Source organism: Anastrepha ludens, chromosome 3, assembly GCF_028408465.1.
Source record: "Anastrepha ludens isolate Willacy chromosome 3, idAnaLude1.1, whole genome shotgun sequence".
Lineage (NCBI taxonomy): Eukaryota > Metazoa > Arthropoda > Insecta > Diptera > Tephritidae > Anastrepha > Anastrepha ludens.
Genome location: NC_071499.1, coordinates 29,372,714 through 29,387,358, shown reverse-complemented (window position 1 = coordinate 29,387,358; position 14,645 = coordinate 29,372,714). Strand labels below are relative to the sequence as shown.

The following is a 14,645-nucleotide window of genomic DNA, read 5'->3' as shown; positions in this document are numbered from 1 at the left end:
TTAGGCCATAGATGTCGCTAGGAGTATTTTGAAACCTTCCCAAATGTCTTGTTTTTTCCGTCTGTCATCTGTCAACAATATTCAGTTCATTGTTTGTTACGTTTCATACAATAATGCATTTTTGTCGCTCTTAAAAATGTCGAATTTCGTGCCTTCAAACTACGATTTCCGCACATCGTTGATTTTCTGTTATCAATTGAAGCAAAACGCTTCTCAAGCTCATCAAATGCTTATAGAAGCTTATGGTGGACATGCTCTAAGTAGAGCACAGTGCTTCAGGTGGGTTGATAAATTCCGAAGTGGTAATTTTAGCGTGGAGATCGAGGACCGTGGCCGGCCACCGAAAAAATTTGAGGACGCCGAATTGCAAGCATTTTTGGATGAAGATGATGGTCAAACGCAAGAAATAACGGCAGAGCAGTTGGGAGTGACCCAAAAAACCATTTCCAAACGTTTGAAAGACATGGGCATGATTTTAAAGTTCGGAAGATGGGTGCCGCATGAACTGACAATGTGACAATGCACCACCAAGAGCGACCCGGAAATTGGTGGAGACGTACGATTGGGAACAGCTGGTGCATGCGGCTTACTCACCAGACTTGGCGCCTTCCGACTATCATTTGTTTGCATCGATGGGCCACGCACTTTCCGAGCAGCGCTTCAATTCCCACGAAGAAGCCAAAAAATGGCTCGATGATTGGTCTGCGGTCAAAGCGGCGCGGCATCCACAAATTGCCTGAGAGATGGGGAAAATGTGTCCCTAGCGATGGCTATTATTTTGAAGATTAAATTTCTAACCATTTTTTGTTAATAAACGTTTGAAATTGAAAAAAAACGTCTCGTTTCATAGGTATCATATGAACTCGCTTGCTAGGCAAAATAGCAAATGGCCGAGCCTCCAAAATATATTTTATAAATTAACCTATGAAGTATAAATTTAATAATAATAATAAGATAATAATAAGAATAAAAAAGATTTGTGAGTTTTTTCATTCGCAAACATTACGGTGTTTTTAGTGCATATTTAAAGGCACACGTGGGAAGCCAGAAAATTCAATAAATCTGTTTATTCATGCCCTTCTTTACACTGCATACTCGTATAACAACTGCCGATACGGTTCGGTTCACTTGATTAGAGGCAATAAAGTGTATGGAAGAAAATGGTTGTTAAAGCAACCGCATTTGATCTAGTAACACAAAGGTTTCTGATAATTCAAGTCAAGACGGTGCTTTGCTCGAAAATAAACATTCATCTAAATGTCATTCAATCTAACGGTATTTCTTAATATTGTGCTTGTTTGTTGTATTAGTTTACTAGGCGAGCGACGCTCAGTTTGCCTACTTTACTTGCACATTAAAGCTGTGAAAAGGGCTCGTTCTTTTAAGTTTTGATGGAAAACTTCTTAATTCTAATAAAATGAGAAATCGGGAAGGTTTTATAGATTGGGAAAAGAACAAATCGATATCTGGATGACAGAAGGACTTTCGGATCATCAACTCGCCAAAAAGTTCTATTGAAGTCTAAAAGTAGTGGATCCTTAGGATTGCATCAAATTCCGTTCTGCCAACAGCAAAAGTTAAAGAAATGACAAGCGTTATAGGACCAAATCCACTGTTCCAAGTACTATTCTAAAAGCGCCACATCTGAAACATAAAAAGTTACAAAAAAAGAAACCTTTGAATAAATTTCGCAAAGAACGCCGCCTCGATTTTGCAAGGGACCATATGGATTGGAGTTCTGTTACAAATAACGATTCCGGTGAATGGGGAAAAAGTAGTATTTAGTGAAGAAAAGAAGTTTAATCTGAATGGGCCGGATGGATACAGTTACTATTTCCATGACTTAGGAGGTACTTGGGTCGACATCACAGCCGTGAAGATGTTGTTATGATGCTTTGGGGAGCAATATCGTGTAATGGTGCGTTCGAACTGAAAATTGTATACTACAAAATGACGGGGGAATAGCTATAAGGCCGCATCCCAGGTTTCGTGAAACATTTGGATATATTAATTAGACATTTTTGATGTCAGATAAAAGAGGATATTTACTCTTCAAAAGAATGTCAACTGCGGTCAAGACCTAACATATACACCTTCAAATCAAAAATAGTCAAAATATCTAGTATCAGCCACTGGGACACCACTTTTACGAGGGCGGATACTTATTCCCGTAACATAAAATTTAAGTCTCAAGCACAAGGAATCAAGGATTCGACTTGATATTGACTTTAATAAAAGTAGAGTTCATTCTACATACAACAATAATCATATAAATCCTAGTTTAAAACTTTCTGCTAGTTAAAAAAAAATATTTAAAATTTGCATGCTTATGCTTGAATTATCAGAAACCCTTGTGTTACAAGATCAAACATTTGCCCATATTTGTCTCCAACCAAGTGAACCGGACTGTATGTCTGAGTAGGTACATCAGCATAGAGAATGTACAAGTTCACAAAGACACCTATGCATGTATGTATAAATATAAACTTTGCATCATAAATATGCATTATATCGAACTCAAAAATAGCAATAACAAGACAATTGTACTAAAAAAAATATCATTTTATTAGCATTTTAGGACGGATACTTCCGAACATACGCTTACACTCACACACTTACGATACGAAAGCCCTCATAGAAAATAGACTGGAATAACCCGAACATTTTACACTGACAGAGAGCCAATTGAAAATTGAGAAACATTACCATCCATTCGACCACACGCTTTCAACATCTTCTGCGTCTGCGTTTACGCTTCGGGCAACAGATGCTCTCAAAATCATCCGAAAGGCAATCGCGCATGTTTTTACAGCGCAAACGTGACGAAGCACATCTACAACCATTAATATATTCTCGGAACCTTTCGAGATTCAGCGACACTTTACGTTGCATGCGATGATATTTTTTGCGTATCAAGTGAAAGTGATCGGTCGCCTGACCAACAAAAGCCAATATCATCAAACTGATCGCTGTAGTTGTCACGCCCAATATGAGAGTCTCATAATTGGCATACGTTTTCGCAGACATACCCATAACGAGCAGTATGGATTTGATTAAACGCCAAAATAGCTTCTCCAGTGTACACCAGACGATAAGGGTGCCAAATTCCGTTAACAAAATGGTGAGAATGGTCTCGACCATCACCTGACAGAAGTATGGCAAATGCATATATCGTACAGGATAGAGGCATAGATCGGAGATGAGATCCAGTAGTGCAATGAGGAAAATCCAACTGGCGAGGGAAGGTGCAGGCGAGCAGAGATCCTTTTCCTGTTCGAAGAAGAAGGACGTGCGCAGCACAATTTGAAACAGCCCCGAAACGACAATGGCTGTTGTAACTGTCATTTGTACTATTCTCTGTAGATGATATGAACTTGATTGGAATCAATCGATTAGTGGTAGTTATTTAAACCTACCTTGATTTGAATTTCTTTACTAAAATTAAATCCACAAATTTTTATATTAAAATTTTTTTTGAATTTTTAAAACAAAACAGAGAATTTTAAAACAAATAAAATTGACAAACTAATAACATTTATTTTGAAAAACTTTTCAAAGTTGATGCCAAGTCCATAGTGAAATGTAGTATCTGTTTAAATACTTGTTGGTTGTTGGTAGTGTTGTATCCAAAGCGAATCTATTAAAGGTGGTGTTGGTAAATCAGTTTTTTTTTTTTTTTCTTTCGTCGTGTCCATGTGGCTGTCAGCTCAGAATGAAACAAGGCGAAATCATTATTTGTTTTCTACTTTGCCAATACTTTGCTTCAACTATCAAACGCACAGAACATTGTTGCACCACCTTTAATGAATGCGTGGTGTCCTTTCACCCTTGTTGTTCAACTTCTACATCTCCAAGCTTCCCCAACCACCAGAGGGAGTCTCCCTGGTCTAATACGCTGACGACTGCACGATAATGGCGTCGTGCAATGACATCGATGGTATGTGCTCCAAAGTGAACAGTTACCTCACCGACCTCTCTCGCTTTTTCACTGCGAGGAATCTCCAAGTTTCCCCCGCTAAATCCACGGTAACCCTCTCTACCACCTGGACAAAGGAGGTCAAACTGTCCCTCAGGGTAAAAGTCGATGACACACCAATTCCGACGGTAAACAATCCCAGAATTTTGGGTGTAACCTTTGACAGTTTGCTCTCCTTCTCAGCGCATACAACCGCAATTGCCTCTAAGGTCCTAACTCGCAACAAGGTCCTCAAGTCGCTTGCCGGCAGCACTTGGGGCAAAGACAAAGAACTGTTGCTATCGACATTTAAGGCAATTGGTCGGCCGGTTCTAAACTATGCTGCGCCTGTCTAGTCGCCTGGAACAAGTGACACGCAGTGGATAAATCTATAGACATGACAAAATACTGCCATTCGGACAGCAACCGGTTACCTTCTGATATCCCCTATTCAACACCTTCACAACGAGGCACAGATGCTCCCTGTAATGGAGCACAATAAACTGCTCAGCAGAGGACATTAGAATTTCTCTAAACGAACTGTGCACTGCCATTGACCTGAGCGTAATCGCGGAAACCAAAAGCAGCTGGTCTCTGACTACTAACTGCAGGGTCCACAAAGCGCTTTGGCCAAAACTGAATCTTAAAGGGACCAAATGTCTGCTTGAATTCAACAGATCAACTATGTTATAACGGGTCACTGCGCTAACCAGTAGAATGGCTAGTACCTCACATTGAGTGGAGATGAAGGAGTTGTGGCGGTGCCGAAGAAATTAAGTCGGCACAACATCAACTCTGTGAATGTCCACCACTTCAAAGAAGCTAAGCCAAATAATATCTTGCCGATTATTTCTTTGAAGTCCTGAAAAATTTGCCAAATTTCTCACTGGAGGGACTAGATCTCACTTCTTAAAAAGATCCAAATAGTCTAAGCAACTTAGTTAGGAGATGGAAATCAAATGCAGTTATTGCAATGGGTCTTCGGGCCACCGAATGTCTTGTCTTAGACAAGCAACCTGACTAACCTATCCTAGTCGACAATTGATTGGGGAATCGATGAAGCCAAGTTGTTCGGAAAGCCTGGGATGAAAGCCAAGTTGTTCTGAAATCCAAAAAGGGATATGGGATGGCGCAAAATTAAACATCCTATTGGAAGATTTATAATTTCAACAAATAGCGTCGTATCAATCATATTTGACATTCAGAAAGTAAATAGTTCCAGTATGCAAACAGACAGTATAAAGTTCAAAATAAACTTTTTCATCATCTCTAAATTATTTGAGCTCATGTAACTATATGCTGTAACACGCTCCGGCTCTGAAAGTATTCGATGCGGTACCAGCTGGTGGTAACAGAGGAAGAGGGAAGGCCTTCTTTACGTTGGAAAGGTCAGGGGGAGAAGAACTTGTGTTGTGCAGCAACTGGCGCCGGTTAGCACGAGAAAGAAACGACGGCGCGTTTTATTAAACTCGGCAAAAATCGCGTAAGCGATTATGGCGCCAATCAAGAAGAAGAAAAAAACTCATTTCCTGCCCAGAATAAATAAAAAAACTGGCGCATATGTTGCACAGCTGCACCAAATCTGGAACTTATCACAAATATCCGTCCAAACAAAAAATTGACGTCAAATCAAACGTCATCTCGGTATGGTTCTCATGGATGCGAGACCAAGCTTGCAACCGACCATCTAACCGTAAAAATTCAAGGCTTTGCAAACAGATGTCTCCGGGATATTCTCAAGGTGTGGTGGCCAAACGTCATCAGCAATGATGATTCATATAAAAAGTGCAACTTAGAACCCAAGGCCAACGCTATCAAATTACACAAATGAAGGTAAATAGGACACATACTACGAAAACCTGCTACGGATTAGAACCCGCAAGGAAACCGCTAAAGGGGCTATCTTCCATTCCCATGGCAGCCCGTTCTACGTCACCGGAATGACTCGGGTTTTTCCCGACCAAGAGCTGCCGCCCCAGTAAACTAGCCCTGTCTAGTATACCGTACCCCCAGGGGTCCGCTTAAGACTACATGGAGGAGATCATTACAAGAAGAAATCGATGAATGTGAGAAATCGTACGAATCGGAAAGAATAAGAATTGTTTGCCAAAGACATGATCGGGTGGAAATGCTTTTTTGAGGCCTTATGCTCCAATGGGAGATAAAGGAAGCGATGGTATAAAACTTTACTTTTTATGAAAGCCCATTAAAAATTTAATTTGATGAGCAAATGAAAAACTGAGTATGCAGCATTGCTGTATAAAATCTATAATTGTGCATATGAAATTTTTTCTGTATAATTTTTATTGTAGCACAGTGTTTTACATCAGTCTATTCCATGTTAATGATTTACTAATTTCAAGCCAACTCTTTTTTTGTTCCTCTACTTTTAGCAATTCTCGTACCTCGCTTTTGGAGTGTGGAAAGTGGTTTGCTATTTTTGGTAGCCGCCTCGCTAATCGGTCGTTCTGTCAGTGATATTTGGATGATACAGAATGCCACCGTCGTGGAGAGCACAATCATTCACATGAACAAAGACAAATTCAAATCAGCATTGCTAAAATATCTGGCCGCACTGCCAATGGTGAGTAGTAATGGGCCAGAGTGAAAACGAACAACTCAACCTGCAGAATTACCCAAGCTAACGAATAAAATAAAATATAATATTTTACTTTCAACAGATATCCGTTGTCACAAATATCCTAAAATGGAGCTTGGGCGAATTAAAATTGAGATTCCGAACAAATCTAACTCATCATTTGTACAATCAGTACTTGTGGTAATTAGCAAAATGAATAAATAATATTCAAATACGCAGTTTTTCAGCGCAAGTTTGCTGCTACCTGCCTTCCAGCTAAGCTAAGTGGAAACATGGAATTTTGCAGTGCTAAACTTGGTTTAGAAACTCGCGCAGCTAACTTGCAAGGAGAAAAACTGAGTCTGAGACAAGGCAATTTTAATAACATTTCTTTCTTTTTACAGCGGTTATACATATTATAAAATGTCCAATTTAGATAATAGAATAGCGAACGCCGATCAGTTACTTACCACTGACATCGATAAATTCTGTGAAAGCGCCACAGATCTGTATTCGAATATTAGCAAACCCGTGCTGGATATATTCATCTATGTCTACCGTTTGACAGTCAATCTGGGCGGCAAGGTAAAATACTAATTGATGCCAAGAGAGCACCCATACATACATACATATATCAAACAGCCGTTGCAAAATACTTAAGTACGACTCCCAGTTCTCTTAATTTGAGACTTTTTTCAATAGAATGACTTAAATGTTTTGCTTACTAGGCTTTATTTTATAAATTTAAAATGTTTTCAATCGGTATCAGTCTTTTTTTTTTCTAAGAAAAACATAATAACGAAACAAAATAATAGTGAAATCATAAAAAAAACAGGCGAAAGAAAAAAGTATTCAAAGTACAGGGTCCGGCACTCGAAGGGTAACCAATTAAAACGGCCATTAATTTAGCGTTTCCACGAAACGACCCGGATTTATATCCGGCCAAGGACTGTCACTCCAGCAGCATTCACCGTATGTAAGTATGGTGAATGTTTATGCTGCTACAACAACAACAACAGCAGCCATAAATTTAGTTTGGAAAATTACTATTATTCAATTGAAAGTAAAAAATGTGTGAAAATATTACAAAATTAAGAATCAATTTACTTGACCACCTTTTACTTCGACTATGGCCTTGAGACGGTCCATAAACGAATCGCAAGCTACCCGAATGTGACTTGCAGGTATTTTGACCCACTCTCAGACAATAACTTTTTTCAACGTCTCGAGACTGGTGCATCTATTAGTTGGGACTTTGCTCTCCAAAATGGCTCAAAGAGAATAATCCATCGGATTCGCGTCTGCTGAATTTGAGAGCCATTGTGTGGACGTTATGAAGTTCGGAACGTTGTTTTTTAGCCATTCTTGGTTCACTCGAACTTTCTGAGACGGTGCCGAGTCCTGTTGAAACGTCTATGGTCTGCCACCGAAATGTTTACCACGGCTTCACAGCAACCCCAGATACTTTCCCGGTAATATTTCGCATTTACCTTGACGCCAGGCTCAGGCTTGACCGCCCATCTGCGGTTACAGCGGCCCAAACCATTACCTGTGGCGGGTGCTGCATCCTGGTGGTCAATCGATGACTCAAATTCTCGTATGAACGGTCGGTCAAATAAAACCTATCGTTTTGGGAGTTGACGAATTAATAAAATGTTTATTAAGTTAGATTATGCGGAAGATTTTTGGATCTTTCGACGTTGGCGACGGCGACTATGACATAACAATGAGCTGTGTGAGCTTTACGACGGCGCAGGCATAGCGTAGCGAATAAAGATCCAGCGTTGGAAATATCAGGTGAACAAGGACCTGGGTTTCACTTGGTGTGTCCACGAAAAAGAAACGTCTGGCGCGCTTTGTTAAACTCGGCCAAAATCGCGTAAGCAGTTACCGCGCCAATTAAGAATAATGCCTTTCTTACGTCGTTCCAAAGATGTTCTATTATATTATATGTCGACTCTCGAAGATGCCCAATTCAGAACAGTGATCAAATTGTCTTTGAAGCCACACGAGAAGTGTGCTTCGGATTATTGTCTTGCTGAAATTTCCAAATCCGTAAATTCTCTTCCGCATAAGGTCGCATTACATTTTGACCACACACCATTATTGGGCCTCCTCCGTGCTCTATGATTGGTGAGACGAATTTGGGTTCGAATGCTGCATGTTTTGGCCGCCGCACGTACTTCCTACCATCTGGACCAACCCTATTTATATTCGTTTCATTGCTGAATATCATATAACGCCACTGATTTTGAGGATATCAGGATATGTGCTTTCGAGCTTCTTCGTGCAATGGCTTCTTCCGTACCAGAACAGAACAGAAAAAAAATTTGCAAAAATGCACTCAGTATCGCAGAATATCACAAATTTGAATAACTTATTTGAACGTGCCAGTCGATCTTGAAGCCCTGTTTCTGCCAGGTGAACAAAAATTTACCGATGGATGCCAACAGTACTCTTCCTGTGATCCTGTTATCAAAATCTAACAATCATCTTATAAATTTGGCTGGTAGTCTTTTGCGCTTTCTTTTTTCTGGAAACGTTTTTTCCAGCTTTATACTTAGAAAAAATATTTCAAAGTATTAAAAACCATGGTTTCCAGAAAAAAGAAACGTTTAATAATTGTGTTGGAATACCACTGTGGATAATCCGGTATTTTGCGTTTCTATGATTGCTTTTCGAAGAGCTAAGGTGCAATTTTTCCCTTTCGACATTATCGAATCGTTTCGACTAAAGTAAAGTGCTATAGGAATACTCCAGATACCTTATTTTTATTTTATAAATTTGAAAAAGGCGAGCCATGAGGCACTTTTACAAATGTAACTCTTAAAACGCACCTAGCCGGAGCTCTGGAAAGCAAAAAGCTCTGGAAGTGACAAAGAGGAAGAGAGAGCATAGAGTGGAAACAGAGACAGAGCTAGCTAGTCCTGTGAGAATTTTCCAGATTCTTTGGGGACATTCTCATGACATCAAAACCCAAAATTCGTAGCCTTGCTCTAGCAAAAGCAGGAAACTCACAGAGAAAATGCTCCGTGCCGTCCGCCTCGTCGAAGCAAGACAGGCAAATCGGGTCCACAATGATTCCAATGGTGGTCATATGCTGCTCCATGAGATGTTTTCTATAATAATACCGACCATCAACCGAACGTCTTTCTACCCAGGTTTTAGAGGAAAGCTCGACAGTTTTCTGCTCGGGCTTATCACAAAATACTTTGCACTTCTGCAGCGTTCTAGACTGGACCATTTATGTAAACTGCAAGCATAATCGGTGATAAAATTCATGATTCCTGTAGTAGTGTTGCCGATTATTGACTCTCGTCCCTGTGGGGTAACCGCTGATCCGCAGTTGGCCAATTCATCGGCCATTTCATTGCCTTGAACACTGTGGTGTCCTGGAACACTGCGGTGTCCTGGAACACTGCGGTGTCTTGCAACACAATTAAGTTTCTTCTCACATTCTTGAACAATCCTTGAGGTTTGCTTTTTGTTCTCCAGGATCTTCAGTGCAGCCTGACTGTCACTAAGGACTTCTGATTTGTTTCCCACTCCATCTCCTCTCAATTACCCATTCTGCTACTTTCAGAATGGCAAGCATTTCCAGTTGTCATTCCTCCTATAGCGTAATGATACTTATTACTGTATGTAGTTCAATTGCCAGCTGGCTCCAGAACCTATTTCATTCTTGGACCCATCGGTAAAGAAAATATCCGTCAAAATTCCTTCCAAAAAAAACTATGGGCACAAGATCGTCTTATTTTTTACTTACTTACCAAATACAATATAAAACAGAAAACAATTCACAAAATTTTGGACAAAGACCGAATCGTTCCTAAGGATATTTCTCGCACAAATGTCGATGCTCCTACTAAAACGCAAAAAATCAATGCGAATCCTTCAAGAGGAATAGTTGAATGAACGTATTTCAATCAATGTGACCACAGCAAATATATTCACACTCAAAAATACCCTTGCGGCACCGTACTCGAGAAAACATGCACATTTATATGGCTGTAAACGCAACGTTCTTAAGGGGTCCCGGTGGTGGAGAGCTCGAAAATTTAGGGTATTTTCAGAAATTTTTTTTTACATTAAAAAAATGAAAAACGAAATTTTTTAGGCTTTTTATTTAACTTCTTTTATATACAAAAACAAACAAAAAAAATTATTTAATTTTAATAATTTAAAAAACGGCGCTGAAGTTGACCCTCCCGAAAAATTCGACCTAGACGGTGTTGTCCATTTTGGCTCTTCTATTTATCTGAAACACAAAAACCAAAAAATTATTAATCAGTATGACTGTGCCTATATCCGGTAGTAGAATAAAAAAAAAATTAAAAAAATTTACTCTCTAGAAAAAGGGTTTTTCTTTCAGTTTTTTAATAAAAAAAAAACGAAATAATTGCAATAATAAATAATATGATCATAGTACGGGCGATAGCCATTTCAGACGATTCGGTTGAATAGTTTTTTTATTTTCGACAACACCACGCCTAAAGAAGTTGTTTCGAGATAAATGAGTTTAAAGTTTGAGGCACAGGAGCGCGCGGACCGCTCTCTACCTAGTTAATGGGCTGTAGAAGCTATAATATTGGGAATTTGCGCACGAAAATTTCACAGTATGTTCTTAAAAGCATTTGGAAATATAAAAAAAATCGACCGGGGGTTCCCTTAAGTATTTCTCAACGGCTGTAAATTTATTATATTTTTATTCCACACCTTTTCTTCTTACACACACAGACACCTTCAATACTTATGTTGTATTTGCTTTTCGCTGGCATCGTTCTAACACGACTTCGACGTCCAACGGGACGCCTCACAGTTGAAGAGCAGAAATTGGAAGGTGAATTCCGTTATGTGAATAGTCGTCTCATAACCAATTCCGAAGAGGTCGCCTTCTATCAGGGCAACACACGCGAGAAGCTTACGCTGCTGGCCAGCTATTCGAAATTGCGTGCACATCTACGTAAATTCCTGGAATTCCGCGTTAGCATGGGCATTGTCGATAATATTGTGGGAAAATGTGAGTATTAAAATCAGCATAACTTTTTAAGATTTATTTTGTTACTTTCATCTCTTTTGTGTCTGTTGATTATTGTGGGTTTTTATTATATTTAGATTTTGCCTCAATTGTTGGATTCTATGCGGTATCCATTCCATTCTTCTCGGAAAATCATCCGCTGCTCTCGGGCGAACAAAATGGTCAACGTTTGCAGGTGTGTACTCTAGCACTGATTCAATCTGAATCGCGGTGGTGGTGCGATAGGCTCGTCTATCATCTTAACTTTGAGATTACTGCGTGCTTCATGCAATCTGATTTTGAAATTTTGAAATCGTATATTAATTCACTTCCCAATCGACTCTTTTCCACAGGCCTACTACACTTATGGCCGCATGTTGGTGAAGTTGGCCGAGGCCATCGGTCGCTTGGTATTGGCTGGACGTGAAATGTCTCGTTTGGCTGGTAAGATTTAGAGTAGTGTAGCTTCTTAACAATTTTCTTTGATACTCAAAATGTGCTCTTCTGCACTCTTCATTTTCACTTCAAGGCTTCACGGCGCGCATGACCGAATTAATCAAAGTGCTGAGTGATCTGAACAAAGGACGTTACGAACGGACAATGGTGAATAATATACTGAATGGCGATAATGGCTTTGGTCCAAATAAGGGCATTATGACGTTCGTTGATAATATCATTAGATTCGAAAAGGTGCCGCTTGTTACACCCAACGGCGATGTGCTGGTCAAGGAGCTAACCTTCGAAGTGAAGTGAGTGCGCCTCCAAATAGTGCAATTTGAAAAACTATTCATAAATATTTATTTATTCTTACAGATCGGGCATGAACGTCTTGGTTTGTGGTCCAAACGGCTGTGGCAAGTCTAGTTTATTCCGCATACTCGGTGAGCTGTGGCCCACGTGGGGTGGTAAGTTGACCAAGCCGCCACGTGGTAAACTCTTCTATATTCCCCAACGCCCATACATGACATTGGGCTCACTGCGCGATCAGGTATGTGCTACACTCACAATTTGCGAAGTGTATGCAAATAAAATACATCTTTTTTGTTTTTGTTCCATAGATAATCTACCCACATACGCGCGATGAAATGTTGCGCAGTGGTAAGAGCGACGAAGACCTTATGAAATATTTGGATATTGTGCAGCTGACCTATTTGGAGCAGCGTGAAAATGGTTTGAATGCCGTTGAGGATTGGATAGATGTTTTGTCGGGTGGTGAAAAGCAACGTATTGCCATGGCGCGTCTCTTCTATCACAGTCCACAGTTCGCTATTCTAGATGAATGCACCAGTGCGGTGTCAGTCGATGTTGAGGGTAAAATGTATAGTTATTGTCGCGAAGCAGGCATTACGTTATTCACGGTGTCCCATCGCAAATCGCTGTGGACGCATCACGACTACTATCTGCAGTTCGATGGGCGTGGTACCTATGAATTCGGACCAATCGATCAAGCGAAAGAGCAATTCGGCTCGTAAAAATATAAAATAAGTGAAAGGATAAATCACATTTATTTGTAGATAAAGTAATAACAACAACAACAACAACAACAGTTAATGATGACAACGGGAGTATAGCCGGTGTGTTGTCACCTACGTACGCCTGACTGTGCATAGAAATATATTTAATATTGCCGAAACGATTCCATTTGTACGATGCTGTATTGTATTTTATTTGATGACTGTATGCACATACAATGCATACACTTATATATGTATTTATAGTATATAAATGTAAGTGCATACGCGCTTGGTTGGAATCCAGCAAAAATGTTGTTATACAATTTTAAATACATATTAGTCTTAGGTGTGTAGGTGCGAACAAAATTCTTTAGTGTATTAAATGGTGATCTTCTATAGCATAAACTAAAATTTTCCTCCAAAAGCTTTGTAATATTGTAATAACTGCTTTTGTTGCTTGAATAATTTGCAATTATCTAAGTTGTGTGTGTATGTATTTGTAAATTGGTGCTGGGGGCAATTAATTCGAAGCGGATGGAACTAGTGAACTGCAACATATCTGATTTGTTTTGTTTAGTTTATTATTTTAATTAGCTAATTACGCACTAAGCTTATTCCAAATATATAATTTACATAAAGGGTATTCATAGAAAGCTTGCACAACCCTCGCATATCTGCTCGGCGTGTGGATCAGCTGTGTTCATTCCTGTATGATAAGTTTGCGACTTCAGGTGCGTAATAAATGAAAATTATGCTTCTATATTTGTTATTTGTCAATGTGAATATACTGCCTTTCATACCACCGAAAACAATTATTTAGATTTCTCTTAAACACTTTTTTCTACGCTTGGTTGTCGTTGTCTCCATCTCACTGTAGTCCAAAAATCTTCGTTTCCGTAAGTGCTTTTTTAAATTTGAAACAAAAAAAGAAATACGTCTGAGCTAGCCAGAACTGGCGCATAGGGTAGCGCGAACTTTTCGTCTGGAGAAGATGCAGCTGATACTCTAGGATTTTCGAATCAGCGATAAATATCCCAGGTTTTATTTACGGATACCCATATAAAGTTATTGTTGTAATTTGCTTTTGAAAAATGCTATGAAATTCTGAAACTTAAATTATGCAATGAAATAGAAAAAAGTCAGGCTTAGCAACTAATTATCTTGTATACATGAAAACATACTTGTATATTGTATAAAAAAAATATAAATTGTATAAACAAATAAAGTAATAAATGCAAAAAATGTATTAAAAATAATATTATATCCTTCGTTATCAAATTAACTGGAAACGCAATGCCCGACGTGTAAGTTATTGTGAAAATTGTTTACGGTGTTGTTATACAGGGCCGTGGAGAGAGTTTTCGGGCCCCGGGGGAAACTTGAGATGCGGGCCCCTTCAAAATTTTTTTATTTATCAAAATGCGTATTATGTTATAGTGATATAACATTCAAACATTGAAAAACTCATTGATAAAATTTTTGATAGAATTAATTATAAAATATTGATTAAAATGAATTTTAGAGAACTCTTCAGCAGATCTGAAATAAAAAACGCAGCTGAAAAAAGTTAAAATTTTTTATTCATTTTGTGAGCCTTACAAATATTTGAAAATGACTGCACGATGCTTAGAATTTTGCTTT

The 14,645-nt window shown here is 39.0% G+C and overlaps 2 protein-coding genes across 2 annotated transcripts in view; one reads left to right on the top strand and one right to left on the bottom strand.

Moving 5' to 3' along the window:
• Positions 1 to 13,781, top strand: part of LOC128857280 (ATP-binding cassette sub-family D member 3) — a 55,130-nt gene extending 41,349 nt beyond the window's left edge. The window contains exons 4-12 of the mRNA XM_054092967.1: positions 6,349 to 6,539; positions 6,637 to 6,734; positions 6,938 to 7,118; positions 11,271 to 11,553; positions 11,649 to 11,746; positions 11,904 to 11,994; positions 12,080 to 12,299; positions 12,364 to 12,538; positions 12,609 to 13,781. Coding sequence (XP_053948942.1) covers positions 6,349 to 6,539; positions 6,637 to 6,734; positions 6,938 to 7,118; positions 11,271 to 11,553; positions 11,649 to 11,746; positions 11,904 to 11,994; positions 12,080 to 12,299; positions 12,364 to 12,538; positions 12,609 to 13,022 — 1,751 coding nt within the window. The 3' untranslated portion in view covers positions 13,023 to 13,781. The remainder of the gene's footprint in view (positions 1 to 6,348; positions 6,540 to 6,636; positions 6,735 to 6,937; positions 7,119 to 11,270; positions 11,554 to 11,648; positions 11,747 to 11,903; positions 11,995 to 12,079; positions 12,300 to 12,363; positions 12,539 to 12,608) is intronic.
• LOC128857281 (uncharacterized) lies at positions 2,728 to 3,514 on the bottom strand. Its single transcript, XM_054092968.1, has 2 exons — positions 3,417 to 3,514; positions 2,728 to 3,357 (listed from the first exon to the last, which is right to left on the bottom strand). Exon 2 carries the CDS (start codon positions 3,343 to 3,345, stop codon positions 2,728 to 2,730), a length of 618 nt encoding a protein of 205 aa, XP_053948943.1. The 5' UTR covers positions 3,346 to 3,357; positions 3,417 to 3,514.
• Positions 13,782 to 14,645: the final 864 nt, after the last annotated feature.

Bases quoted from the DNA above. Each gene is read 5' to 3' on its own strand.
- LOC128857281 (XM_054092968.1), bottom strand. From the start codon at position 3,345: ATGACAGTTACAACAGCCATTGTCGTTTCGGGGCTGTTTCAAATTGTG.